This window comes from Carettochelys insculpta, chromosome 3 (genome assembly GCF_033958435.1).
Source record: "Carettochelys insculpta isolate YL-2023 chromosome 3, ASM3395843v1, whole genome shotgun sequence".
Classification (NCBI taxonomy): domain Eukaryota; kingdom Metazoa; phylum Chordata; order Testudines; family Carettochelyidae; genus Carettochelys; species Carettochelys insculpta.
Window position 1 is genome coordinate 102,405,423 of NC_134139.1, and position 26,106 is coordinate 102,431,528.

General features: G+C 43.9%; 2 protein-coding genes across 9 annotated transcripts in view; one reads left to right on the top strand and one right to left on the bottom strand.

The window, feature by feature from the left end:
• Positions 1–4,065: 4,065 nt before the first annotated feature.
• On the bottom strand, positions 4,066–16,525 carry ABRACL (ABRA C-terminal like). 2 transcript variants are annotated; one of them, XM_074988732.1, is made up of 3 exons: positions 16,401–16,525; positions 7,366–7,432; positions 4,066–4,584 (listed from the first exon to the last, which is right to left on the bottom strand). In XM_074988732.1, exons 2-3 carry the CDS (start codon positions 7,424–7,426, stop codon positions 4,400–4,402), a joined length of 246 nt encoding a protein of 81 aa, XP_074844833.1. In that variant the 5' UTR covers positions 7,427–7,432; positions 16,401–16,525; the 3' UTR covers positions 4,066–4,399. The 2 variants fall into 2 exon arrangements, with proteins under 2 accessions (XP_074844833.1, XP_074844832.1); XM_074988731.1 differs by lacking the exon at positions 16,401–16,525 and adding an exon at positions 15,660–15,741.
• Positions 16,526–22,790: 6,265 nt separating this feature from the next.
• The window catches only part of REPS1 (RALBP1 associated Eps domain containing 1), a 79,254-nt gene continuing 75,938 nt past the window's right edge, over positions 22,791–26,106 (top strand). For all 7 annotated transcript variants that reach the window (XM_074990470.1, XM_074990469.1, XM_074990467.1 and 4 more), the window contains exon 1: positions 22,791–23,050. In XM_074990470.1, the coding sequence (XP_074846571.1) occupies positions 22,898–23,050 (153 nt within the window). In that variant the 5' untranslated portion in view covers positions 22,791–22,897. The remainder of the gene's footprint in view (positions 23,051–26,106) is intronic.

Consider the following 26,106-nt stretch of genomic DNA (forward strand, 5'->3'; position numbering starts at 1 on the left):
GTCCAGTGATGATATCCCCCAAATAAATATATGGACACTGGAGGCAGCAGGGTTTGTTATTTTGTTTTAGAAATATTCACTATAAAGATCCTTCAAAATCGCTACTGTAATGGTGCTGCTTTATAATTTGCCTTTATTTTGATTTTAAGGACATACTTAAATAAAATTTCTGGAGACCTCTAAAACAACCTTTAATAGGTCTAACCTTGAGGGCAGGGACATGGTTAGGTCTTGACAGAACTGGAATTGTAGTGCTTTCAAAATTATCTTTGTTAGCAGCAAGTTTGACCTCTGTGGTGGTGGCCCTTCTCATTAGTTGTTTTATCTACCTCCTTGATGCTAGATGTGATGTCTCTGAACAAACACCCAAAGGGACAGTGCACCATATGTTTAATGGACACATTTCTGATGGCAATGTTAGGCAGCAGGGAACCCAAGAGTTCCCTTGTCAGCCAGTGCCTCGCCTCAGCTGTTGACATTTAGCATCACAGTTTTGTGGGACACATGGGATGCAAGATACTTCCCTGGAACAAAAATGCCTTCACTACAGATTTCAAATGTATTCAGAGCTTAGAAGCACTTTGTCAGGATCATCAAATTCACATCCTTTGCCCCAGGCCATCCACCTACAAGTGTATTGCAAATGGCTGACAGAGTTCTGACAATAAGTTTTCCATTTCTAGATTGTCTTGTTTCAACATTATTTACATCTTGTGCAAAACCACCATGCTCCATATTTGCCTTTCACAAAAGGACATGGTGCACTATTCTGGACAAGGAAATGCACAGCTTATTTGTAATGTTTCTTATAGTGTCATTTTCAGCCACGAAGTTTTCACTTAGATCATACCTACACTGTAATCCAAGGTAACAGAGAGGAAGCTGTGCTAGTCTATACACTATCAAAACAAAAAGCAGTCAAGTAGCACTTTAAAGACTAGCAAAATGGTTTATTAGGTGAGCTTTCGTGGGACAGACCCACTGTCTGTCTGAAGAAGTGGGTCTGTCCCACAAAAGTTCACCTAATAAACCATTTTGCTAGTCTTTAAAGTGCTACTTGACTGCTTTTTGTAATCCAAGGTGAGATTGCAGTAGGAGTACACATACCCATGCTAACTTTATCCACACTAGCTGTTTCTCTGGCTTGTTTTCCTTCACTGCACCTGACACGGCTATAGCCAAATTGACTACCCAGGGCATTCATTCACAGCTCTGACGATAGTTTCTTGTAGTAAGATCCACAGAATCTGCTCTGACTTGTAAAATATTCTGCCAATATTTGAACCTTCATTCCATGGACATGGAAGAAAGATTGCTACAGTGGATTCAACATGGACTCTTCACAAACATTGACAGCAGAAATATTCAGGTATGTTCTGTGTTTTGCACTTAAAAGCAACATTTTTGGTTATATGGTGTTGTCATACCAAATATTCTAAGTTTTCAGGAACAGAGAAGTATATCTACTTAGGGGGGAAGCAAGGATTCATTATATTATATGCTTATAACACTGTCTCAACTGGTTGTTATAGATGTGGTTTTGATTTCTAGGGTGATATTTCTCGGTGTCCTAGGGTTAAGTGGACATTTCAAGCTTACTTCTCTGCCATACTACCACGTTGTCTTTTGTATGCTGAAATTGAGGCATCCCTGGATAAATATCACTTGAACTTTCTAGAATCCCCCTGAGATTTACTGGAATATGTTTTCCTTTTGTAACCACCTGGTACATACTATCAAAAGACTTGGATACTCTCATCAGTATTTGATAATGATTAATTCCATAATATGTTAAAATTAAAACAGCATACAAGGTATGTGCAATCTTGAAACCACTGCTTTAATTGTGAAAACCTGAGTGAACTTCATATTGCCCTGCGCAGGAAAGTATGCTACAAATCTCTAGGAAGAGAAGGCATCTGAGGAACACATCAGAAAATTTTCAGCATGTTCTAACTCTTTTAACACAAAAAATTGTTTTGGTGTCACACAGAACACAGCCATGGACATTTGCATCTATTAAGTAATCAGCAATGGAAGTTATGCTCATTTGAAGCTTTATAAAGATTTCCTAATGCCTTGTGAATTTTCTGTGCCTAAAACAAAGTAGCATTCTACTCTTCTGGCACTTTGCACATGTAACCTGGCTCAGTTTTACTTGTATCTTTTAGAATTTTCTGAAGATCTGTCTGCTGACAAGGTGTAGAGTAGTAGAATGCTTTCCAGACTGCCTGTTGCCTGTCACCCACCACCATCACTCCTAGGTATATTAATATCTTTAAGAATTATTTGTAAGATGGCTGTCTACCTAATAGACGCTCTCTATTTTTCTTTCCTGCTTGGTCTATAGTTATTGATTTGGGATAAGACAAAGGAATAGGGAGAAGCTAGTGACTTCGGTGTAAAAGTGTTAGTTTCAGCACAGTCTTGGAGTCCTTCCTTTGTCAGATACTGTAATTTTGAAAGAAGGTGTTTGGGGGGTTCAAAAAGATATTCCCTTTTAAATCTAAAAGTTAAATACACATTGCACAGATGGGGGTGGAAAAAGTGAACCTAACAGAACTAGAAGCTTTCTGTAAGGAATACATTCATTGAACAAACTATAGTTTTTAAAACTTTTCAGACATACTTGTAAACAGATATAAAATGTCTCTTCTCTTGAATCCCATCAGAGAAATCCAGACAAAAGTGCAAGTTACCACTAAAGCCAAAACCTGGGAAGAGAGTTTGGATAGTACCTCTAGGCCTGTGGGCCAGATTCATGCCTTTACCAGCACTAATGCTTGCCCAGGGATCTAGGGGAGGCTGTTCACAATTCCCCTATTTTACTGCTGAGAACCATGATGCAGGCTGTTAAAGGAAGATGGGGCTACCTTAAATTGTGCTCCCCACTGACAGAACACTTAGGGTGCGTCTACACTTGCATTCCTCTTTCGAAAGATGTATGCAAATGAGGTAAATCAAAAATGCAGATGAGGTAAAATGTGTATATTTGGCACCTCATTTGCATATTCTAATTTCGAAAGCACTTCTTTCGAAAGAAGAAAGCCAGTGTAGACGCTGCTCTTTCGAAAGTAAACCCTATCTTCGAAAGAATCCTTCTACCCATTAAACAAAGGGAAGAAGGATTCTTTCGAAGATGGGTTTACTTTCGAAAGAGCAACGTCTACACTGGGTTTCTTCTTTTGAAATTAGAATATGCAAATGAGGCAGCAAATACGCAAATTTATACCTCATTTGCATTTTCAATTTGCCTCATTTACATAACTATTTCGAAAGAGGAATGCAAGTGTAGACGCACCCTTAGGGAGCTAGAAGGTGGGCTGTAGGTCCACTTCAGTCATCTCTCTACCTACCCAGAGGAAGGTGGTAGGCTACAAAATGGCATAGTTTGGGGAGGGGTAGATCTGAGCTACTGGAAATCAGTATCTGGGGAGAGTTGAAATATTGTTGCTGCAACACAGGAGTGAATTATTCCCATCATGTGCTTTGCTGTTAATAGAGTAAGGACCCAATCCATTTACACGAACCTGTGCTGAAGCCTGCCTTCATACACCTCAGAATCTTTAGAACACTCTGCCCACCAAAAAAAAGTTTCTTTGCTGTATTTTTGCCAGTTCACGTTATTTTTACCTTTCACGCTTTTCAACATTTCCTGTTAAATTCATGGGCTATGTCTACACTAGCCAAAATCTTCGAAATGGCCATGCAAATGGCCATTTCGAAGTTTACTAATGAAACGCTGAAATACATATTCAGCACTGCATGAACAGTGCATGAAATTTATAGAAGAGGAAGATGAACAGGCTGCATTTCTCTAACACTCTATGCTGTTTATCTTTATGACCAGTAAAATCAAGCCCATTTCCTGATTTAAACAAAATCTGCCATTTGCCTCTCCTGCTCTCTTCTCCTCCCCAGGGAATTTTGAACTGAAAGGTATCATTATATTGCAAAACTATTTCCATTCACTTTCAAAGCAATCATTAGCCTCATTACTTAAAAAAATTATATTTGCTTTTTACAGATGAAAGTAAACAACAATAGTCTTATAAGTTTAGGCATATTTTATTTTATTCCTTCACAGCAGATTTTGGTTTGTAAACACAGATAAGTTACCAGTTCTGTCTCTTCTTTCATGGTGACAACTGAGAGATACATTTAAAAAATGCATTACCTGAGTTAAAAAGAGATTTTGCCATTTTTACCTTATAATCATTTACAGTAATGTTCACAGAAGGAATACAAAAGGGAATATTTTCCAAAATAAGAGAGTCTCCTTTTTACTATAAAGTTATAGAAAAATGCATGAAAACACGAGGATGATTTGCCTTGATCTCAAATATCTGCATATTGTTTACCTGAAACGAATTAATGTACAGAAGAAACACAAACTGCATTAGTCCTGCAGTAACAAAATATCAACATTGTCATGAACACCTTGTAAAAGTAGCTCCCCTGAGTATGCCACAATCTTCCTTCTTTTTGCAGCCTTAAGAGTGCCCACGAGTGCTTCAAAGAGGTTGGCACATTTCTCATCAGCAAAGAGAACACCAAACTTCACACTCAGCTTTCCATCAGCATCTAAATCAAAGATACAGTGTTACAACACATGATGATTGTCCTTCAGTTGGACGAACATCTGGAGAGAGATATTAAATACAGTCAAAACACTACAGGTGACCTAGGCTGTATTCCCAGCTCAATCTGTGATCGTTTGTGTGACTCTGCTCAAGCCAGTTCATGACTATAATATTTACAATTCATTGTAAAGTGGAGATCTCTGGATAAAAAGCACTACAAGAAGTTATTAAAGGAATGTAGATATTGATTTGTTTTAAAATAGTTTCTTGTGCTGGTTAACAGAAAGTCTACATTGAAAAGCTAATATCATTACCTCACAAAAAGAGCTCTCTTGGAGATATGCTGTGAAAATTAATTTCAAAACAATCAATCTGTAATCTCTCTAGCAAGCATATAAAGTTACATAATAACCAAAATTTAATTAACAGGGTTTCTTATTAAAATCAATTGAAATAAATAGTTACATTTTAATAAAACTGGAATAACAAATTAGAGAACCAGATCCCAGTTGCATGCATTTCTTATTTTATCATCATAGAGACTTTTCAAAACATTTAGGCCGTGTCTACACGTGCCCCAAACTTCGAAATGGCCATGCAAATGGCCATTTCGAAGTTTACTAATGAAGCGCTGAAATGCATATTCAGCGCTTCATTAGCATGCGGGCGGCAGCAGCGCTTTGAAATTGACGCGCCTTGCAGCCGCGCGGCGTGTCCAGATGGGGCTCCTTTTCGAAAGGGCCCCGCCTATTTCGAAGTCCCCTTATTCCCATGAGCTCATGGGAATAAGGGGACTTCGAAGTAGGTGGCTTCCTTTTGAAAAGGAGCCCCGTCTGGACGCGCCGCGTGGCTGCAAGGCGCGTCAATTTCGAAGAGCTGCTGCCGCCCGCATGCTAATGAAGCGCTGAATATGCATTTCAGCGCTTCATTAGTAAACTTCGAAATGGCCATTTGCATGGCCATTTCGAAGTTTGGGGCACGTGTAGATGTAGCCTTAGAGTTCTAAGAATGCTGAATGTGATATAGTACCATGAAAAGAAGAATCTTTGTTCTAAGCAAATTCATGGACTTTGCAACTAAGTTTCAATGTTGAACAATCACCTATAATAGCACTCATCCCTTGTACCACAGAATCATAGGACTTGAAGGGACCTCGAGATACCTAGTCCAATCCCCTGCTTTCGTAGCAGGACTAAGTATTACCTAGACCATCCTTGACAGATGTTTGTCTAACTTGCTCTTTAAAATCTCAAATGATGATGATTCCACAACCTCCCTAGGCAATTTATTCCAGTACTTAACCACTCTGACAGGAAGTGTTTCCTAGGCCATGTCTACACTTGCATGATCTGTCGACAGCAGTTACTGTCAGAAGATATCTTCCAAAAAATTTCTGTCAACAGATTGTGGCCAGACTGCCCTGCCACTCTATTGGCAAAATGGTCAACTGGAAGCACAGCAGACAGGGCTGCCCAGTGTCCCAGTAGCCCTGTCTGTTGACAGAGGGCCCCCTGGAATGTTCAGACCAGCTTTCTGTTGACAGATCTCCGTTGACAGAGGCATTCTGCCTCATGGTAGAGCGCCAGAACACCGTGGTTAAAAGTGCCACATTCTGTCATTTACTGTTGACAGAACACCTTGGGAATGTGGACACTCTGCAGTTTTTGTGAACAAAATACTAGTTTTGTCGACAAAACCCTCTTGTGTAGACATAGTCCTAATGTTCAACCTAAACTGCCCTTGCTGCAACTTAAGCCCACTGCTTCTTTTCCTATCATCAGAAGTTAACAAGAACAATTTTTCTCCGTCCTCCTTGTGACCTTTTCTGTATTGAAATCTGTTACGTCCCTCTCAGTCTTCTCTTTTCCAGACTAAATAAACCCATATTTTAAAAAAAATCTTCCACCATAAGTTATGTTTTCTAAACCTTTAATCATTTTATTGCTCTCCTCTGAACTTTCTGCAACATCTCCACATCTTTCCTGAAATATAGTACCTATAACTGGACATAATATTCCACCTGAGACATCATTAGGCCAGAGTATTGGGAAGAATTTCTTCTTATCTTGATTACAATAGTCCTGTTAATATATGCCGGAATGATGTCTGGGTTTTTTGCAATGGTGCCACACTGACTCATATTTAGCTTGGGATCCACCAAGATCTCCAAAGCCCTTTCGGTAGTACTTCTCCCTAAGCAGTCATTTCCCATTTTATATGCATACAACTGACGGTTCCTTCTTAAGTGGAGTAGCTTGTATTTGCCCTTATTGAATTTCATCCTATTTATGAAAAAACATTTCCCCAGTTTGTTCAGATCATTTTGAATTTTAATCCTGTCCATCGAAGCACTTGCAACTGCTCCCATCTTGGTATTGTCTACAAATGTTATGTGTACTCTCTATGCCATTATCATGCTGGATCACTATTTCAGTATTGATTTTAAAGGGAAGAGTGTTGCTTCCTATAAAATCTGGGTTGACGCTGGAAGACTTCCATACAGCGTATGACCCAGGGTAAAATCCCAGCCTCACTGAAGTCAAAGGGGGTTTTGCCATTGATTGTAATGGAACCATGATTTCATCCCAAGGTCTTCAACCTGCATTAACTTACGCATGCAGTCTACATATGCAATGTTGATAGTGCCACTGAAGTCAAAACTGAACATATATGTCAGCTTTTGCAGAACTGGGGCTCAAACCTGCTTGACTGAGTGGTATCAAGTTCACAAGCTGACACAGTAAGGCTAGACCTGTGTGATCAATGAGATTGCAATACTTACTTTTGGTTCCCAGCCGGCGAATCTCCTCAACCAAGAGGTTAATTTCATGTTCAACATTCATTGTTATCTACAAATAGAGTAAATGTGCATTTAGACTGATACAAGTTAAGACCAACCCCTGTAAGTTCTCTTAACTCATCTGATTATGATCCTTGTTTATATTTCTTTAGTGGTGTCAACTCTCATACATTTACCGTGAGTCTCACAATATTTGATTTTTCTCTCAAAGCCTCAGATCTTGGAGACAAGACACTGTGACAATCAGGTTTCAGTATTAAAAAGTGTAGGTTTCTAGACCCATGGTTTCAGAGGAAACCTTGAAAATGTGACACAGATGCACTCCAGGTTCAAAACTTAGAATACAATAAAAAAAGAACCCAGGGTATATTTTTTAAAAAAAAATCATTATTTTAAGAAAGTGACTTATGATTCTGGAGCATCTTGGCCTGAAAATATATTATGTCTTTGTAAGCTGGTGACTATTTCATCAGTCCGGGAAATAGCCAGTGTCACACAAGTCCAATTCAGGCCCTTGCCTCCACACACAATTCATTATTCAAACAGCAACCACAAACCAAAAAACCAAAGCAATTCATATGACCAGCTTCAGTCACCTCGAAGCTTTCCTTTGCCTCTCTCGGCCAGCTGCCCTTGAAAGAGAACACATCCTTTCCTTAAATCCCTGTTAGACAATGTGCCAAGAAGGTAGCCCTTAAAACTTTCCTGACTGTTGTACATGTTCAGTCTTCTCTGCATCCTGCCAACCTCTCAATTTTCTGTTTGCAATATGGCACGAGTGGCTGCAGTGAGCCTCAGCACCTTGCTTTGGGCCTACAGTCATGGATTTTGTAGCCTCTATGGTATTAGCATGATATTCTAATATGAAATGCATGGCAAAGCCGTAAGCCGTAACAGCTGTGGCTCACATGAGATGGGGTTTCCCCCCCATAATTTCCCATGTTTACTATATCTAGTGAAGTTTCACCAGCGAGAGCAACCTTGAGAACACTTTAGAAAAGACTGCAGGTAGCCATTGGTTCCTCAAGTGTTATAAATTCATGTTGTTCTATGAAGCCAGTGGAAGCCAATTTACTTGAGTTGAAGATGTGGCCTACACTGAACGAATCTTACTCGGAGCAGGTTTACAGAACACTGGGAGGCATGGGGGTTGAAAAGACAGTGATCACTGGTACTTCATCTACAAGGGTACTCCCCACAGTACTATTGCCAGTGAACTAAACTGGCTTTAACACCATTGGGAAATTTTTAACAAATGCCCTATTGTAGACAATGCCGCTATCTACTTTCATTCACAGTGATTCCCAAAGATATAAAAAGACAAAATTTGCCCCATGTATATATTGTAAGACTCTCTTAGGCTTCTGAAATGCAATTTCCATTACCACAAAATATGGCCATAATCAATGCTATACAATACTTGAAGGCAGGAAGTGAAGAATAACTGATTTGATAAAAAGACTGTAATTATCCTAATGGATATTTGGCTAAAATACCAGTGTTAATAACCCCGTGTTTTTGAAAAATGTCATGGGATATATAATGTTCACAAGTTTTCAGGGTCTCTTGACCTCATTGAAGAGGCAGTGGTAGTACCTCCCTGCCCTATGCTCATGCATTATTTGATGCTGATGGAGAGGGCAGAAGACCACCCACTAAACTGACATTTCTTGGGGCACCTCACGTTTTCTAGGCAGTCATCGCAGACAAATTGAGCAGGCCTAACCATGTTTAGTTTGTAAAATGTGAAAAGATCAAAATGCAGTGTATTTAGATGTACATCAACAAGCAAGTACAAAAGAAACATGAATGGGCAAGTGCAATAAGAGTTATTTTGAGTTGCAAACTGCACATATCATTAGAATTTGACCCCTTGACTGAGTCCAGTGGACAAGAACAGTTCCTGGAAGATGGATGGGGACCATTGCCTCTCTGCCAGTAATGGAACAGAAGTACTTTATATTCTAAAACCCCTGAATTTTTATGGGAAATACGTAGTCTCTGACTGAATCTTATCAAAACAGAGGACAGTGATGGTCAGAAGAGCTCCTTCTATTATCATTATTATTATTAATGATGATAAACAGATTTGTTCGTTGTGGCTATTAAGTGTGAGAAAAGCCCTCTTTTCACACGGCAACAGTAAGTTTGTACTACTTTTAAATGCCTATTAACCCAACAAAACAAATTCTACTATGGAAGCCTGGGCTCAGTTCTTCTCTCTCTCGTGCACCAAAACAATCTTTAGCTTGATCTCACCATTAGATCCTCTATTGCACATGCAAGGCAAAGCACAAAATTTAACTTTCAGATCCCAGCTTCAGTTTGCAAACTTGGCATCTAGGAAAAAATAATTTTTGTCCATGTAAAGGCTGCAAATGTGGCATGGAATCATTGAGTCAATAAATATGGGAGGCACCCCATTATGCTAGTTTTTCATTGTTTTCTAACTTCTTTCTCCTATGTTAGTTTATTTAAAAAGCCAGCTCCATCACCTTTTTGACGTTGTTGAAGGATTGGCTGCTCTTGTGTGCATGGGCTAAAGGGATTTGGCATACACAACCTCATCCAACCTACATTTCCTCCCTAAAGCACAATAATATGATTGATCATGAATATGCAAGTAGATATTAGCAAGTTATTCCAACAGCAAATGCTGCAGTTCTGCCACCTCTTCAAAACGTGTTTAAAATTAAATGGCAACATGATATCAAAGTTCTAATTATATTAGCCCTTGGAGCAAATGAATTCTTCAAACGTGATGTTCCATTTTTTTTTAATTTAAAAGAATGACGAAGTCCTTTGCATTATACAAGACGCTGAAGACAGCATGTTCCAAAGTTGCAAGGCGCTTACAGTCTAAGAGCTGATCCTTCAAACACAATCAAGTATAGTGCTTGCTACTGTGAGTAGTATCATTAACTTTTAATTGAAATTTTCTGTTGTAAAATTGATTTAGGATTCCCCCCTGCTGTCAGTTTAGAGAGAACACTGTGGAGCCTGAAGTAGTCCTTTATGAAAAACTACCGTTGAAAGTCAAAGGAGATTGTATATGATGTACACAACTGAAAAACCGGACACAAAGTTATTGCAAGCAGTACTTAGCTATTATTCACTTTGCACTGAAATAAATCCTCCCTGCCAAATATCAACTCTAACATTACTTATACTAGTGCTGTTTGTGGCCTCCAATGTGATTTTCACCAGGTATTAGAAAATGAGTATTTTACTTTGCATCTAGGAAATGTGTATAGCACAAAAGTGTAGCATTATTTTGCCTGCAAACCTGGAACTATGTTGTCATTGTCTTTCTGTGCCTCAGTTTACCCATCTGTAAAATAGGGATAATGACATTTCCTTTGAGATGTACTGATGAAAAATACTGTAGAAGAACTAGGTTTTATTACTGTAAATGATTTTCTCAAACAAGCCAAAGCTTGTCTTTCACCCATCCTCATTTTCCGGGCCTTCTAGAGCCACTGTACCACTCCCTGTGCCTATCCCATCATCCACTCTTCACTCAGCTTCCCTCGTCCGCACAAAAAAAAAATACTTCTGGTTCTGGCTTTTCCCAACTGATATAATAAAAAGTCTGGTTATGCTGGCCACTGCCTGGTTTGCTATGTTCACAGTAAACCTCCACATAAAATAAGATGACGTTATGGCTACATCTGCACAAGAAGCATCTGTCAACAGAAGTGACTGTCAGAAGAGACTTCCCAGCAAAACTTCAGTCAACAGATTACATCTACACTTAAAGGCAGATTGAAAGAGAAATCCACTCTGTCAAAAGAGAGCAGCCAGACTGCCTGTCCCTCCCTAGACAGAACGGCTGACCAGAAGTTCTACAAACAGGGCTGCTCAGTGAACTGGAAGCCCTGTCTGTCGACAAAAGGTCCCCAGAGCATCTACACGATTGTTTTGTTGACAGAAAACTGTCGAGAAAGGCATTATACCTGAATGCAAAGAGGTGTAACGCTGCTGGGTGGATGTACCAAGTTTTGTCGACAGATCGTCAACAAAGCACATTTTACATGTCAACACTCCATGAGTTTTTCTGACAAAAGCCCTGTTTGGCTGGAAAAACCCACTCATGTAGACATAGCCTATAAGACAGCTTGTAACAGGCAACATGAAGTATTAAATCCAACAGTATAGCTGAAATATTAAAATAAAGAGGAATACACACATATAAACAGGGCTTTTTTTCTGACGGAATGCTGCAGAACGGTGTTTTGACGCCTTTTTTGCTGGCACCAGTGCCAGCGCTGCCATTTTTAAACTGCTCACAGGGCCGGGACAAGGATGAGGCAACTGAGGCAGTCGCCTCAAGTACCACACCTCAAGGGCCACAGTTAGCCAGCTGAGCAGCTCCAAAAGAGCCACAGATGGCTCTTTAAGAGCCATTTGCAGCTTGTTAAGCTCCTTGATGACTCCTTCACTCTCTCTCTGCCTTGCTGGGCTGCTAACTAAATGAACTCAATTTAATTGGTAACAGAGAGAAAGCCGTGCTAGTCGATATAGTATCAAAACAAAAAAAGCAGTAACGTAGTACCTTAAAGACTAACAAAACAATTTATTAGGTGAGCTTTCGTGGTACAGACCCACTTCTTCAGACCATAGCCATACCAGAACAGACTCAATATTTAAGGCACAGAGAACCAAAAATATTAATCAAGATTGACAAATCAAAAAAAAAAAAATGATCAAGGTGAGCAAATCAGAGAGCAGAGGGGCGGGGGGCGGGCAGGGAGTCAAGAATTAGATTAAGCCAAGTTTGCAGAAGAGCCCCTATGATGATCTGGAAATTCGACACATTAATGTGTGGTTTGAACAGGGATGCAAATTTTCTGGATCATTATAGGGGTTCTTTTGCAAACTTGGCTTAATCTAATTCTTGACTCCCCCTCCCCCTGCCTCTCTACTCTCTGATTTGCTCACCTTGATAATTTTTTTTCTGATTTGTCAACCTTGATTACTATTTTTGGTTCACTGTGCATTAAATATTGAGTCTGTTCTGGTATGGCTCTGGTCTGAAGAAGTGGGTCTGTACCACGAAAGCTCACCTAATAAATTATTTTGTTAAGTCTTTAAAGTGCTACATTACTGCTTTTTTGTTTCAATTTAATTGGCTTAACTGCCAGCCGTTAAGCTAATTAAATTGAGTTAAATTAGTTAGCAGCACAGCAAGAGAGGGACTGTTTGTGTTGCAGGTGGGGGCTGGAAAGCCACATGGAGAAGGAAGCGGTGGCCTGGAGATTCAAGGAGCGGTGGCACTGGAGCTGTCCTGTGAGGTAGGGTAGACCAGGGAGGCTCTGTGGGGGGGAGGTGTAGGGGTTTGGGTTAGAGATGGGGCTGGAGGAGAGCTGGGTTCCAGGGTTGGAGAGGGGGCTGGGGTTAGAGTGGGGGGTGGGGGTGCCTGGCTCTGGTGGAGGGCATTGATTCAGAGCTCGAAGGGGGCTGGGGTTAGAGATGGGGTTGGGGGTGCCTGGTTCTGGGACAGGGCATTGATTTAAAACTGGGAGGGGGCCTGGAGGTACCTGGTTCTGGTGAAGGGCATTCATTTACAGCAGGGAGGGCTGGGTCTACAGGGAGGGGTGAAGCCTAGGGGCTATTTGGGGCTGTGGAAGGGTTAAGCCACGTGGGGGCAAGAGGAGGTGTGGACTGGGGCTGGGGAGGGCAGTTTGGGACTTGAGTACAAGCTAGGGGGAACTTGGAGCTTGAGTTCCGCCACCTTTTTTCCTAGAAAAAAAGTACAGCGTATAAAGGGTCAGACACTGCCTTGGGTAAAACTTGACAGGCTGAAATCCTTTTGACTTGCATCACACCAATAATTTGATCTGTAGCTCTGAGCAAAAACAAAAACAAAAAACAGCCATCTAGAAACTTTTTTTGAAAAATGGCTATTTTTTCCAGGTTTATATCTGTGCAACCAATAGCTCAAATGATTCTAAATTTTGGTCATACACTGTACCCTGCACAGGCATCACATTTCAAAAAAAAAAACAAACCAACTAAAATGGTCAGCTTTTAGAAAGGTCACTTGTTAAACTGAAGTCATGATGCAACCTCAATTATAGAGGGACTACTAGGGCACTATAACAACAGTGAAGTCACTGATCCACTCAACTTATAGTCAGTTGAACTGGTGGATATGTGAAGCGTTTGCACGTGTTGAAGTGTGCTGGTTGAACTGTGGGGTATAGGAGGATGGCATACATTGACAGAATTGCGGGGTGCAGGTTTGGTGTGCACTGTCATGCTGTGGGTACAGGGGCATTGGCAAAGGTGCAGGGAAGGGGTGTACAGGAAGAGCTCGGGGTGCCAAGATTCTATCACTTCTCTTCCCTCCCTTATCACAACATCCTCTTAAGCCCACTCCTTTTGCTGCAGCCCCAACCCCCCCTCCATAATTCTCCAGTCCTTCACTCCTAATTCCACTGCCCTCCTCATTTTCCTTCAAAATACAGAACTCTGATTTTACACACACACACACACACACCCCAAAGTTGCTACCCATGGCTGACAAATGTAGCAGCCACTCAGTGCAAAAATCCTTTTGCCTTATGTGGGGCTTGTCATTAATGTATGCTTAGTTATATTAATTGAAGAGTGAATTATTCACCACCATCAATCTCAATGAGGTGTATGATTCATCCAGTTGTTTGTAGCTCTGAGTTGAACAGTACAAGGCAGCAGAGGGAAACTGGGTTTTTGAGGGGGTGTGTAGGAAACTGTAACTAAGAAACCTCTCAATCAAATGAGTCTAAATTTGCATTGCTATTACCACCCAGCACCCCCTGAGGCACACCACGTTTCCAAGCAAACTGCTTAGCCAGTTGGATTTTAGAGCACTTTTAAGTGTTGAGCTTTAAAGCATATAAAACAGGGGGTATGGAAACTGGTCTTTCATTTTTTCTTATTGGTGCAGGCCTATTGTAAAAAGATACATGAAATAATATTCTCAGTTTAGATTTAAATCGAACGATTTACTGAGGCCACATTGACCCACATCACCTGTTTGTTCTCTAGTACTGTGCAAAACAAACAATCAAACCAAACTAAACTGAAAACACACACACCAGAAACTTTTTGAAACATTGTTATTTATTTCAACCTTTATTCCTCTGGGACCCCTGGCTCAAATGACCCCAAATTTGAATAATCAATCCCTGCCCTGCACCTTCTTGAGGTACAACAAAATTAAAAAGGAATCTGACAACATTTCAGTTATAGAGTACTTAGAAAGGTAGATTGTTAAACTGAAACAATTGTGCAATATTAACTATAGTGAACTGCTGCACCATGATAATGCCAGTTGTCCCAGTGCTGCATGAACATCTTCTAGCATTACCTGCACTTACCGCATTCTGCTGAAGTCAACAGAACTCTACATGTCTGCAAGGGACCTTGCTAGAAGAGTATGTTACAGGACCAGAGTATGAGATGTCCATCTCAAGTGACTATCCTTTTGAGCAAAATTATTAAACACGACAATTAAAAAAGTATATGGAGTGAGAATGCAGTAAAACTGTGTATTTCTGACCCACTTTTTTGCTGACTGTTAAACTCCAGACTGCCAAGATCTGACAACTCCCATGGAGCAGAGATATGTTTTGAGTGACGTTGTAAAGGGTGACTAGTCAAAGAAAGGTAGCTGTGTTAGTCTGTATTCTAACAAAACAAAACAAGCAGTCATGTAGCACTTTAAAGACTAACAAAATGATTTATTAGGTGATGAGCTTTCTGGGACAGACACTTTCACCACAATTTTCCAGACCTGAAGAAGTGGGTCTGCCCCCCACGAAAGCTCATCCCTAATAAATCATTTTGTTAGTCTTTAAAGGGCTACAGGACTGCTATTTTGTTAGTCACAGAGAGGTAGCCCTCTTCGTCTGTTTCTCCACAAAACAAAAACACAGTCCTGTAGCCCTTTAAAGACTGAAGTGGGTCTGCCCCACCAAAGCTCGTCACCTAATAAATTATTCTTTTAGTCTTTAAAGTGGTACAGCACTGTTGGTTTGTGTTGTAAATGGCAGAAAAGCGCTTCCTCAAACGAGATGCTTGTAAAACTGCTGAAGATCTCTCTCCAAAAGAGCGAGATTTGGCAGGTCAGAGAAAGGGAACTCTCCCAGGGTCCTGCAAATCTATCTAGTCCGCTTTACACAAACTTCCCTTGGTCTGGACTGAAGGGCCCTAAGCACATTCCTTTGCATTAGCTTAGTAAAGAATAGGTCTGCATGGGGGGAATGACTAACTTCCTTCCTGATACGTACACGCCCTATTTGTTCATGGTGTCTCCCGGAGTAGCACAGGGCACGTCGAGTTTTCATAGGCTCTAGCCGGCATTCACCCGCGCGTCTCGCCCTCCTGCTGACTCCCTCCGCGTCCAGGAGCCCAACCGGGCTCATCTTCCGCCTCGCAAAGCAGCCGAGGAGCCTGCACCAGGTCCGGGGGGGGTGGCGCGGGAACCGGTGAGGGCGAGGGCAGCCCCCTACGGCTGCAGAGCCCTCGCAGCACACACGGGGGGAGGAGCTCCTCACCCGGCGCACGCGGAACAGTCCTGGGCGCGCTTTGCGGCCTCGCTGGCCGGCCTGGGGCTGCCCGGAGCTCCGCGCGCTGCCCCCGCCCCCGAACAGCCACTGCGCGAGGTTGGCACCGAGCGGGCGGGCGGCGCTTTCCAGCGCGGCGCCCCCCCCACCCCACTCCCACTTCGCCCGCCGACCCCCCTACTGCAGGGCGGCGTCACGTGGGTCCCGGCGCGGGGGCGCTGCCCGCAGGGTGCAGCCGGTGCCTTCCTGAGGCGCGCGGGTCCAGCCCCGGGGGAGGGGGCAGAGACAACAGCGCGCGGTGCTCCAGCCACACGGAGCCCGGCCCGCCTCGCTCAGCCCCTGCTCTGCCCCGCCAGCGGCTGCCCGGCTCCCTCGCTGCGGCTCTACCTGCGGTCCTGCCGCGGCCGCCTGCCCCCCGCCAGGGCTGGGGGCCTCCGAGGCTTGGTGAGCCGGGCAAGTACTCACCGCCTCCGGCGGCTGCTCTCGGCGGGATCAGCAGGAACCGGGCTGAGAGCCGTGCAGGAGGAAGTGGGGGCCGGCGGCGAAGGCGCTGCAACAAGTACATTGCACGTGCGGGGGGGAAAGGGCCGCCCACGGCAAGGGGGGAGAAGCCTATGAGAATGGCGCGCGGGAGGGGAAGCGGTGGTGGCGCGGGGTGGAAATCAACAGGAGCTGCACAGCACAACCGGAGGACATGCAGGGGCTACTGCAGCCTCTCCCTCATCTGTTTGTGGTCTGCCGCAGAAATGTGCCCCCCCCGCCCCGAAAAAGGGTAACTCCTAGGACAGGGGCGAGCAAACTTTTTACATCAGGCCCCACTTTGCCTTCCTGCAGTTAGCAACCCCGTCCCCGCCATCTGTCCAGTGTAATTCAAACCGTGGGAAATAGCCGTTCTGTTCATATGGAAAAGAAACCTTTCACCATGTGTAAGAAGATAGGTCTGTAGGATGTAAGATCTTTATTAATCGGTGTGTAAATGTGAATACACATACAGAAAATCAGTAACAGACTTCAGCATTCTTAAGGAGATGTCTGAGCCTGAGATGCAGCCTCCAATCGTGGGGCTGTGTCCCTCCCCCTTTATGCTATCTCTAACCCACCCCACTTTGCACACCCCTGTTCTAGGAGGTTTAAGCACGGTGCTGCGCAGAGACCAAGGGAGGGACTCAGAACAAATTAAACCATCCATCCCCATGCCTGTTTAACATCAGACTTTCAAGGCTTGCTCTAGGTACGAATTCAAGTGGAAGGAGAGGTCAGGATACAACACACAAAAGGGATAGGATGACTTAAATTACTTTCATTTTCTTTTTGGAGGTCCATTCGGTAATATATTTATCTATGCCCTCTTGGTTCAAGATTTCATTTATTTCACCATTATACTTGCACCCTCTGGCTCCTAAATTGCGGGGCTGGGGGTTGTGAGGGAGTTTCCAGGCTGGTGTGAGGCCATGGGAAAAAAATCAATTTATTTAGCTGCATTTAATCATCTCTTCTGTAAACACCATCATAACTGTTAATCCATTCCAAATATTAAAAAATTAGTGTCTAGCTTTCAACATTTGTCAACATTATTCATCCCCAAATAGAGAGCACTGTGCAGCATCCCTGCATGTCCCTAAAACAAGCAGCTTAGTTTGTGTTTTTGTTTATTTGATAGGTAATCTTTGATCTGTTTGCAATACTTCATTATCAGTTAAAACCTAACTTTCATCATTCCTAAACTTAAATGTATGCTTATTTAAAATTCATAACCCAGAGAGAGAACTGTTTTGCATATTCCTCTCCACATTGAACGGGAGGGGGGCAAAATGAATGCGCTTACTCTGTAGTCCCTTATGCAGTACAAGACAGTATAATTTTGTGTTTAACTCCAAATGGAGGGGTTGTGCCTTAGGTATTGGGAGGCATCTTAGATGGGAACGTCCCATGCAGAGGCTGATTAAAGTGTCTGCTTGCAATTAGTGCAGCTGGGTGTGTGTCTTCCAACGTATGTGTGCTGGTGAAAGTGCAGGCTGGATGGGCTCAGCAGCTTCTCACAGCAGTATAATGTGCCCAGGCTGGTGGGTCAGGAGGCTCAGTGGTACCCCACTTCCAGGTGGCAAGCTGATGGGGGAGGAGCCCATCACATTGTTTTTGGGGAATTCGTCCTCCCTTCTCCCTACATTTAGCATTATATTTCTTTCACAGATGGATGAGAAAAGGTGAAGGAGTCTTCCATAGGGCCCATTAATATTTGAGTTGTAGATTACCAAAGCAGCTTGGCTTTAGTCTAACCTGGTGGCTCCCAGCCTGGGGTCTGTCGATCCCTGGAGGTCCATGGGGGTATTGTAAATTGTCCATGGAAAAAAAGATAAAAATGATCATAGAAAATAATTTTTAAATAAATTGTAAAATTACAAATCAATTATTTTTAAATTAATTGTCATCCAATAATGATGTTAATTGCTGTCTGAAAAATCTACATTGTGGTTTTCTTTTTCATTTAATGAAGTGTACCATAGCGGCTATAATAATCTCTGATGGGAGTCCTTGAACAGTTTGGGAGGGGTGATTGGGGGTCTTTAGTAGAGAAAACGTTGGGACCACTGGTATAACCCAAGTATAAATCTCTCTCAGGAATAAAGGAAGTGTTCCACCTGAGTACAAACTGCAAGACTTGCCCATATGTTTAGTAATACAGTAGAGAGCTAAAAGAGCTTCAGGATAACCCTGTAGGGATACTTGGTGGACATCACCTGAAATGTATAAAACTGAAGATGATGCCAGTCTAATTGTGCATGAAGACAGCATGCTAGGGGATGCCTTTTATTTGTAGTAGGGTATGGTGTCCATGTGTTGTTCAAGATATGTCGGTATTATGGGTGCAGCCTGAGGTATAATGTTTGGGCACAAGTGTGTACAAAGGAAGGGAGTGGCAAGACGATGTTCCAATTACTGTCTATTTCTAAGTGTACGCATAGCGTCTCACATGCCTTTATGTTATGCATCCTCACATCACATCTATGGGATAGAAAAGTGCGATCATCTCTATTTATAGATGGGACCTGAGGCACAGAGAGACCCAGCTGGCTCCCTCAATATCATATCACAAGTCTGCAGTTGATCAGGGAAGTGAAGCGTACTCTCTTGAATCGCCAGCTAGTACCATAACCGCTGCCTGAGAGTTTTTCTCTACCTCATGAACACAGCCCTCTGTGTTAAGAAGTGCCTCCTCCGCCCTAGATATCACTTGTACTTTTTCAGAAAATTGGCAAGCTGGATCCACATTCAGTTGTCAAGTAATGGTAATAGTGATGACAGTTCCTTTACTATTATTATTTCACTTCAAATTCTGCTCTGAATTTAATATTTGTATTTATTATTTTGACATAAAATTGCTTTCTTAGTGCTCAAGCACTAATTATGACTCATGACAAAAATGCTTCAAATCTCTGTCTGAAGAAATGTTAATGAAGTACAACAGAACTATATCTGGGTGTTTGTCAGGACTGATTTGACAGGTGAACCTCGTTATGGCAAAAATTGTTACATTCTGTTGTGGTCACAAAATGTCAAGCCCAGCTACTCTGCATAGAAGCATGTTTCACATTCCTCCGGCAGACCTATGAGTGGAAGGTGACATAAGTCGATTTCTGTCACTGGATTTATTGAAGTTTGTTGCCATCAGGCACTGATTTTGAGAAGTGCTAAAGTCTCACAACTCCCGCTGAAGTTTTGATACTGAGCACCTCCAGAACTGAGCCTTAATTCAACAAATGTGTTTATAACTGCTGTCTTAACATTCACACCACTGCATCATCTCAATCAAACATATCTCTGTGATTCTCTGTGTCCGATGTCAAAGGAAGGAGGTAATTTTTTCAATTCCAATTCTAGGGAAATATGTTTAGGGTCAACTTTTATCTACTGGACTTTGTGTATCAGGAATTCTCTTCTTGTGCTAAGTCAAAATGTAGTGTCAATTTTGAAATCTAAACTAGAACTAAAATGTCTTGAGGTCATAACTTTTGTCAATGTCACTGGAGTTACAGTAGCTCAGTATTGGTCCCAGTTTGTATGGCTTTATATTGTTTGATAAAATGCAATGGTCAGAACCAGATATAACATCCCACAGAGCTCTCCTAGTGCTCAACAGTATTGACCTAGTAGTCTAGCAGATACCTCTAATGAAGACCCAAAAGCCCAAACTTGGAGGTTGATGGAGAAAGAGTGAATACTAGAAAATATCTACTGTGGAGCATGAAGAACACCGAATTAATTTTCACTTGTGACCAAATAAATTATTTAAACCTAAGTGAAAAGCCAATTAATTTGTCACCTTTCTCAAGTTGCATATTTTTTCATCTTTAAAATTATTGGATATTGGGTATCTGTAGTGAGGGAGAGTGGCCTCCTTCCAAACTGGAGAGTGAGGGACCACTACACTCCCCCTCCTAGGTGGAGCAGAATTTTCCTTGCTCCCCAACTCCACCACCAGAATTCCTGGGACAGAATAGGAAGTACAAAAGGAGAGCCATGGAGCTCAGTTGGGCCTGATCTACCAGAGGGAGCAGGCATCTCTTCCAGGGTGTGAAGAGTCTTGCAGGATCCCACACTAGTCCCATGTGGGACTGTGCCTTGCAGTCAGAGGAGATGGATGAGTATCCTGAGAAGCTGCCAGGACCACCATCAGATTAATGCCCTGAGGAATGGGGACTGCCAGTTTATTCTGCACATAGATGGGAAAAAATCCACACATGGATGGAAGAGAGGGAACATTGCTCCTCTTTTGCTCCCATTTTGTTTCACAGACTGGCAGCCACAGCAATCAAGTGGGAAAGACATATCTGGATTTCAGTTGAAAAGATAAGCAGAACTAGGGGCATCAGGTTTGCAAAAAAATGTGGTGGTGACCAGAATGCTCAGAGCTCTTCCCCACCCAAGTTGCCCCTGCCCACACACACACTTAAGGCTCTGCAAGGGGAATTTGTGTGGGTGAGTGGTGTTGGCTCTTGGATGGAGTTTGGGTGTTGGTGCAGGCTCCGGACTGGAGCAGAGGATTGAGGTGCAGGAGAGGGTGGCAGGCTGTGGGAGGGAGTTTGGGTGCAGGGGGAGGGGGTCGCAGGATAGAATTTCAGGGTGAAAACTGGAGAAAGTGAGCGTTCAGGCTCTGAAAAAGAGCTCTGAAAAAGAGGGGTGTGTGGGAAGAAGTGTGGGGGAAAATGGTGGTTGGTCAGGACTTAGGTGGAACACCCCCTCTAGCAGTGGCTCCTAGGTAGGGGAGGGCAGGGGGTGTCTGCTAATTTTTTACAGGGTTCCCTGTAATTTTTCCATTCATGGGTGGAATAAATTTTGTAACGTGCACCAAGGCATGTGTGGCTGTTCACCACCAATAGAAACACATGCTGCCTATTGTAGGTGCTGTGGGCCCTCTGCAGATCAGCTGAGTGGCACCTGAATCTCTCGTGGGTGGCCACCCAAGCTCTCATTTTACAGGAAACACTGGTCTCTGCTTATGCTGCCTGCAGGCACTGCCCCTGCAGCTCCTATTGGCTGCAGGGGTGCTCAGGATGGGGACAGCACACAGAGATACATGCCCTCCTCCCTGCAGCCACAGAGATGCAAACTTCTGCAAAGTGACAGGATTTTACCTGACACTTTTATTTTACACAAATGCATTTGACAAGAGTGCAGATTATTTGAAAATGAGGAAAAGGTTCCTTTGATCCAGAAAACTTGAGAGCTTGATCACAATGCTTTTGCATCTGTGAGTAAACTTTTCCACCATCTACAGTTTCTTCTTTTTGGAAGCATCAGTAGTAGCAAAAGTTCAGCTCTTCAGGATTACTGATATTTTTCTAACTCTTACCTGCTCATCTCTATGAAAGTCCACAACAAACGACATTTTTGTAGCCCTGATGAGTTACAAGAGACAGGTGCAGTTGGCAGAGTTTGTAAAATCTGTTTCACGGCTTTATATATGCAAAAGGAATTTAGCAAATTAATTATAAATAACTTTTTAGTATATGGTATGCCAAATATATATTTTAGAAGTAAGCCTCAGCATATACAATTGGCTATTTGAAACCTCTTCACAGCTCTGGCAACCAACTTGAGACTGTACAAAGTTTAGTCAACCTTTTTAAATGAATAAAACATTACAACATACTTGTTCTATTTGGCATCAGTGGACAAATGCATTTCCCATTAAGTTGCTCAGTCCACCTTTCCCAAGGAAAATGTTTTATAGATGAATCATTTGTCTATAGGTTAAATCAAAGAGGAATAATGTGTATCGTGGGTGTGCTGTGAGCCATTCAACCAAACTGTAAAACTCCATGCTGTATAATGGGAACCACCGCAAGCCAGGGGGAGCTCCAGCCCCCACGATCGACCTTGCTTAGGGCTGTTGTGCAAAGGCTGGAATCAGCCGCCTACGCCCTTGGTTTGGGGTACAAGTCACTGGAATAAATATCGGAGCCAGGGTCCAGGGATCGGACCTTAAATTCGCGAGCGGCCGGGAGGGCTTCTGCAGCGCGGGTGCCCAAACTTGGGCGCCACCCCGCACGGCGCAGCCCGAGCCACCGCTGCACACTGGAGGGGCCGGACCTGGAGACAAAACAGACAGGAGAACACCTGTACCGCTCGCCCGGCCGCCGCAGCGGCAGGGGGCGCTGCCGGTGCTTCTGTGCGGCCGCCTCCGGCACGCGACCGGCGCAGGGCGAGCTTCACATCCGGGTCCGGAGGGGGCGGGGCACGTTTCGCTCGTCGGCTCCCTCCCCTCCGGAGCCCAGCAAATGGCGGCGGCTTCGCTGGGGAGAGAGAGGCGGGGCCGAGGCCGAGAAACTTTGTAGCTCCGCCCACCGCGCGGGCCCCGCGCTTCCGGTGCGGCGGCCCCACAGCGCGAGCGCAGCGGCCGGGCCTCGCAGGGACAGCGGCGCGCGCGCGGGACCCTCCCCCCGGCCGGGCGGCGCGGCGCCATGGAGGGCCTGACGCTGAGCGAGGCGGAGCAGCGCTATTACTGCGACCTCTTCGCCTACTGCGACACCGAGAGCACCAAGAAGGTGGCGCCCAACGGGCGGGTGCTGGAGCTGTTCCGCGCCGCGCAGCTGCCTAGCGAGGTGGTCCTGCAGGTACCGGCCGCGCTCTGCCCCGCCGCGCTCCGGGCGTGGCACCGCCGCTCTCTGCCCCCTCTGCTGGGGGAGGGTATCTTCCCTGCCCCCTCCCGCCTCCATGTGCCGAGCAGCCCCTGGGTGCAGCTGGGATTCCCGCCCCCTTCCCCGCACCGCCTTGTCATTCCTCCTGGGGCAGCCTGGTCCCGGCCCGTGGTTGCCACAGGTGCTGGGACAAGAGGTGCGGAGTGGGGTTATCGTGGCACCCCATGGCTTGAAGTGGTTTCCATTATAGGTCGGGTTTGCACTTTGTTTTCGTGGCTCTCGGCACCCCCCGGTACACATTCTTCCGGCGGCCTGGTCATTGCTGCTGTGTGTGTACTGGGGTGTCTTCACTCGGGGGTTGTCTCTGGCTCCGCTGCCAGGCTGCCCCAAGCCTGTTCCACTCCTGCAGCTGAGCCTTTGCTGAGGGCACGTACTGGGCTTACCAGTTAGGGGTTGTGGCTGTGACCTGCCTGGAGGAGTACTACCAGCTCCTGTTGTGCTTGGTTTGTGTACCAGCTCTGCTGGGAATCTGGTAGTTTTTATGCTTGTTCAACTCAGAGTGGGGTGGAGGTCCAGCGTATGTTGTTGTTGTTAGGATTTTGCTAATGTTTCAGAGGTCTTAAATTACTGGGTTGGGGAGGTGATCTAGATGAGCTCCTGCAGTAACACTAGTCATCACTGTCAGAGAAGTATGTCACTTGCAAAAGCTACAGCAGAGTCCATCCAAAACATGGGAAGTTGAGCACTGCTGGGAAGTACTGATAGTATAATACAGGAAATCTGTATTTTTGTTCCTGATGGTGTTACTGGCTCAGTGACCTTGTTCAAACCAGTAAATAAATCTATACTCGTTTCCTAACTTTCAAAAGTAAAGTACTGCAGAGCCTGTAAATTGGCTTGGTATCTAACAGTGAAAAATGCAATTTTAAAACTAGATAATACAAGCTAGGTTGTGCTGAGGCAGTAGATTCCTACTAGTAATATCTGGAAGATAAGTTCCACCACTACTTCTGTCACCAGTAGGAACTGAGACTCTACCTGAGAGCTACTGGCTATGTGAGAGAGATGTTACACAGTTACAAATAGTGCTGGTGTAGCATAGTTTGCCTAGTATAGCTCCTAGAAAGGTATCTACAGGGGAATGGTAGTGGCAGTAGCTGTGTGTCATGACTTTTTGCTACAGTGCCTCCACCATAATATGTTCATTTCCTTAATGTTTGTGAAGCTGAGTTTCCTGAAAAATGCTGTAAGCAGAGTAAATTATTTTCAAAAAGCCATCCAAAACCATCAAGGATATGCATGTCAACTTTCTGCAATTCAGAAGTGGGTTTAATTTCAGGAGCTTCTGCACACATAATCAGGAAGCATTGGTGTTGCTATTCAGTCATTTAAAAGCCCGTGATTAGATTAAGTGAAAGGAGTTTAAAGTGATCAAATGTTCACCTAGAACAGAGTGGCAAATTGTGGGTGGTGTAAAAATGTGGCAAGGACTAAATGCCAAAATTAACTTACTAGGAAATCTGTGTATCTGATTGTTTGATGTCCTTATTATTCATTCATGATCTACACAACATATGGCCCACAGTCTGGCTTCACCTTGGGGCTTCCCTCCTCACCCCCTGCAGGGCAAGATGGCACTGCAGCACCAGTTCTGGTGGGAAGCCTCGTGTCTGATCAAGGCAAGCCAGGTCTGGATCTGGCCCATTGTCTCTACCTGGCCTGGAGTGGCAGGAGGTGGGGCAGGGGCAGAAGGTGGTGCATGCAGAGAGGGCCTCCTTGCAGCTCATAGGGCTGCATGGAGACACCTGTGTAGCCACCATCCTCCCTCCCCACCTGCCAGAACTGCGCCAGCTATATGCCCCAATCCCCTGACACCCTCCCATACCATGATGCCCCTCAGCTCAGTCTTGCACCCTGCCCAGACTCCACACCCCCATTCCTAATGCATTCTTGCACTCACCCTTCCTGCAGCCCCAGACTATTCATGTACCCTACCACCTGCCCAGATCCTGCACACGGATCCTCAGCCTGCTCCCTGACAGCTCCCTCCCTCAAACTGAAACCCTTGTTTTTGGGCCCACCCAAGATTTTAGTGCCCTCCCCAATCTGTTGCTATGGCCCTTAATCCAGCCCTGGGGGTAAACCTTTGAGCCTCTGTATCCTGTTCCCCACCATACAGACACATCTCATGGGGTAGGATTTTTTTTCCCTCTGCTTCCCAGTGGGTTTTTTTCATCTCACTTGTGGTCCAGGTCAATGAGGCTTTGGTTTGGTTTTGTTTGGTCGTCTTTTGCTTCTCACATGTGTGCCCCCACATTTTTCTGTGAGGTGGGGAGTCTTCCAATCTACTGTTTAAATCTCTAAGCTAAAGGAAGGCATTTGTCAATATTTTATGAATGAGATCTCCAGGTTCTCCCAGGGTGTTTGTGTTCTGCATTACTTAATTTTATCACATCAATACAATTAGGTATGTTTTAGTTTTAGTGTTCCAAGTACAACTGGAAGTGTTTTAAGTATAGTACAGTGTTGACAGTCTTTACTTGATGCAGTAGCTTAGTGGAGTAGTGTGATCTTGTCCTTTGTATTTAACTGATCACAAGTTCCAAGCCTACTGTCTGTCTTAAGGGAGGTGAATATTCTCTTTGAGTGATCATCTCTTGCAGAGTAATGTATATTTGGAGGGAAAAATGTACACGATGTTATTGAAAGTGAATAAGCTCAGTCAAAAAAGGGAAGCTGAGTTTTTTGTTGTAGACTGCTCAATGAAGATATCTTGTCAATTGGCCTCTGGAGTTAAAAACCAAAAGATGTTAGGGTGTGTAAGAAAAATTATGACGACTAATACAAAGGATATAAAGTACACTTATAAGTCAGTGTGTCTTCATCTAGAATGCCATGTGCAGTGCTGGTCATCATGTTACAAAAGTGTTGAAGAACTAGAGGAAGTTCAAAAAAGAGCAATGAATAGTCATGGGTAAAACTCTCATATCAACATTGAAAAGACCAAGGTGTAGTTTAGAAAAGTATATAAA

Bases quoted from the DNA above. Each gene is read 5' to 3' on its own strand.
- ABRACL (XM_074988731.1), bottom strand. From the start codon at position 15,716: ATGAAAACTCGACGTGCCCTGTGCTACTCCGGGAGACACCATGAACAA. The intron at 7,433-15,659 runs GTACGTATCAGG...CTCTATTTGTAG, and splicing joins ACCATGAACAAATAGGGCGT to ATAACAATGAATGTTGAACA. The intron at 4,585-7,365 runs GTAAGTATTGCA...TCTTTGATTTAG, and splicing joins TCGCCGGCTGGGAACCAAAA to ATGCTGATGGAAAGCTGAGT.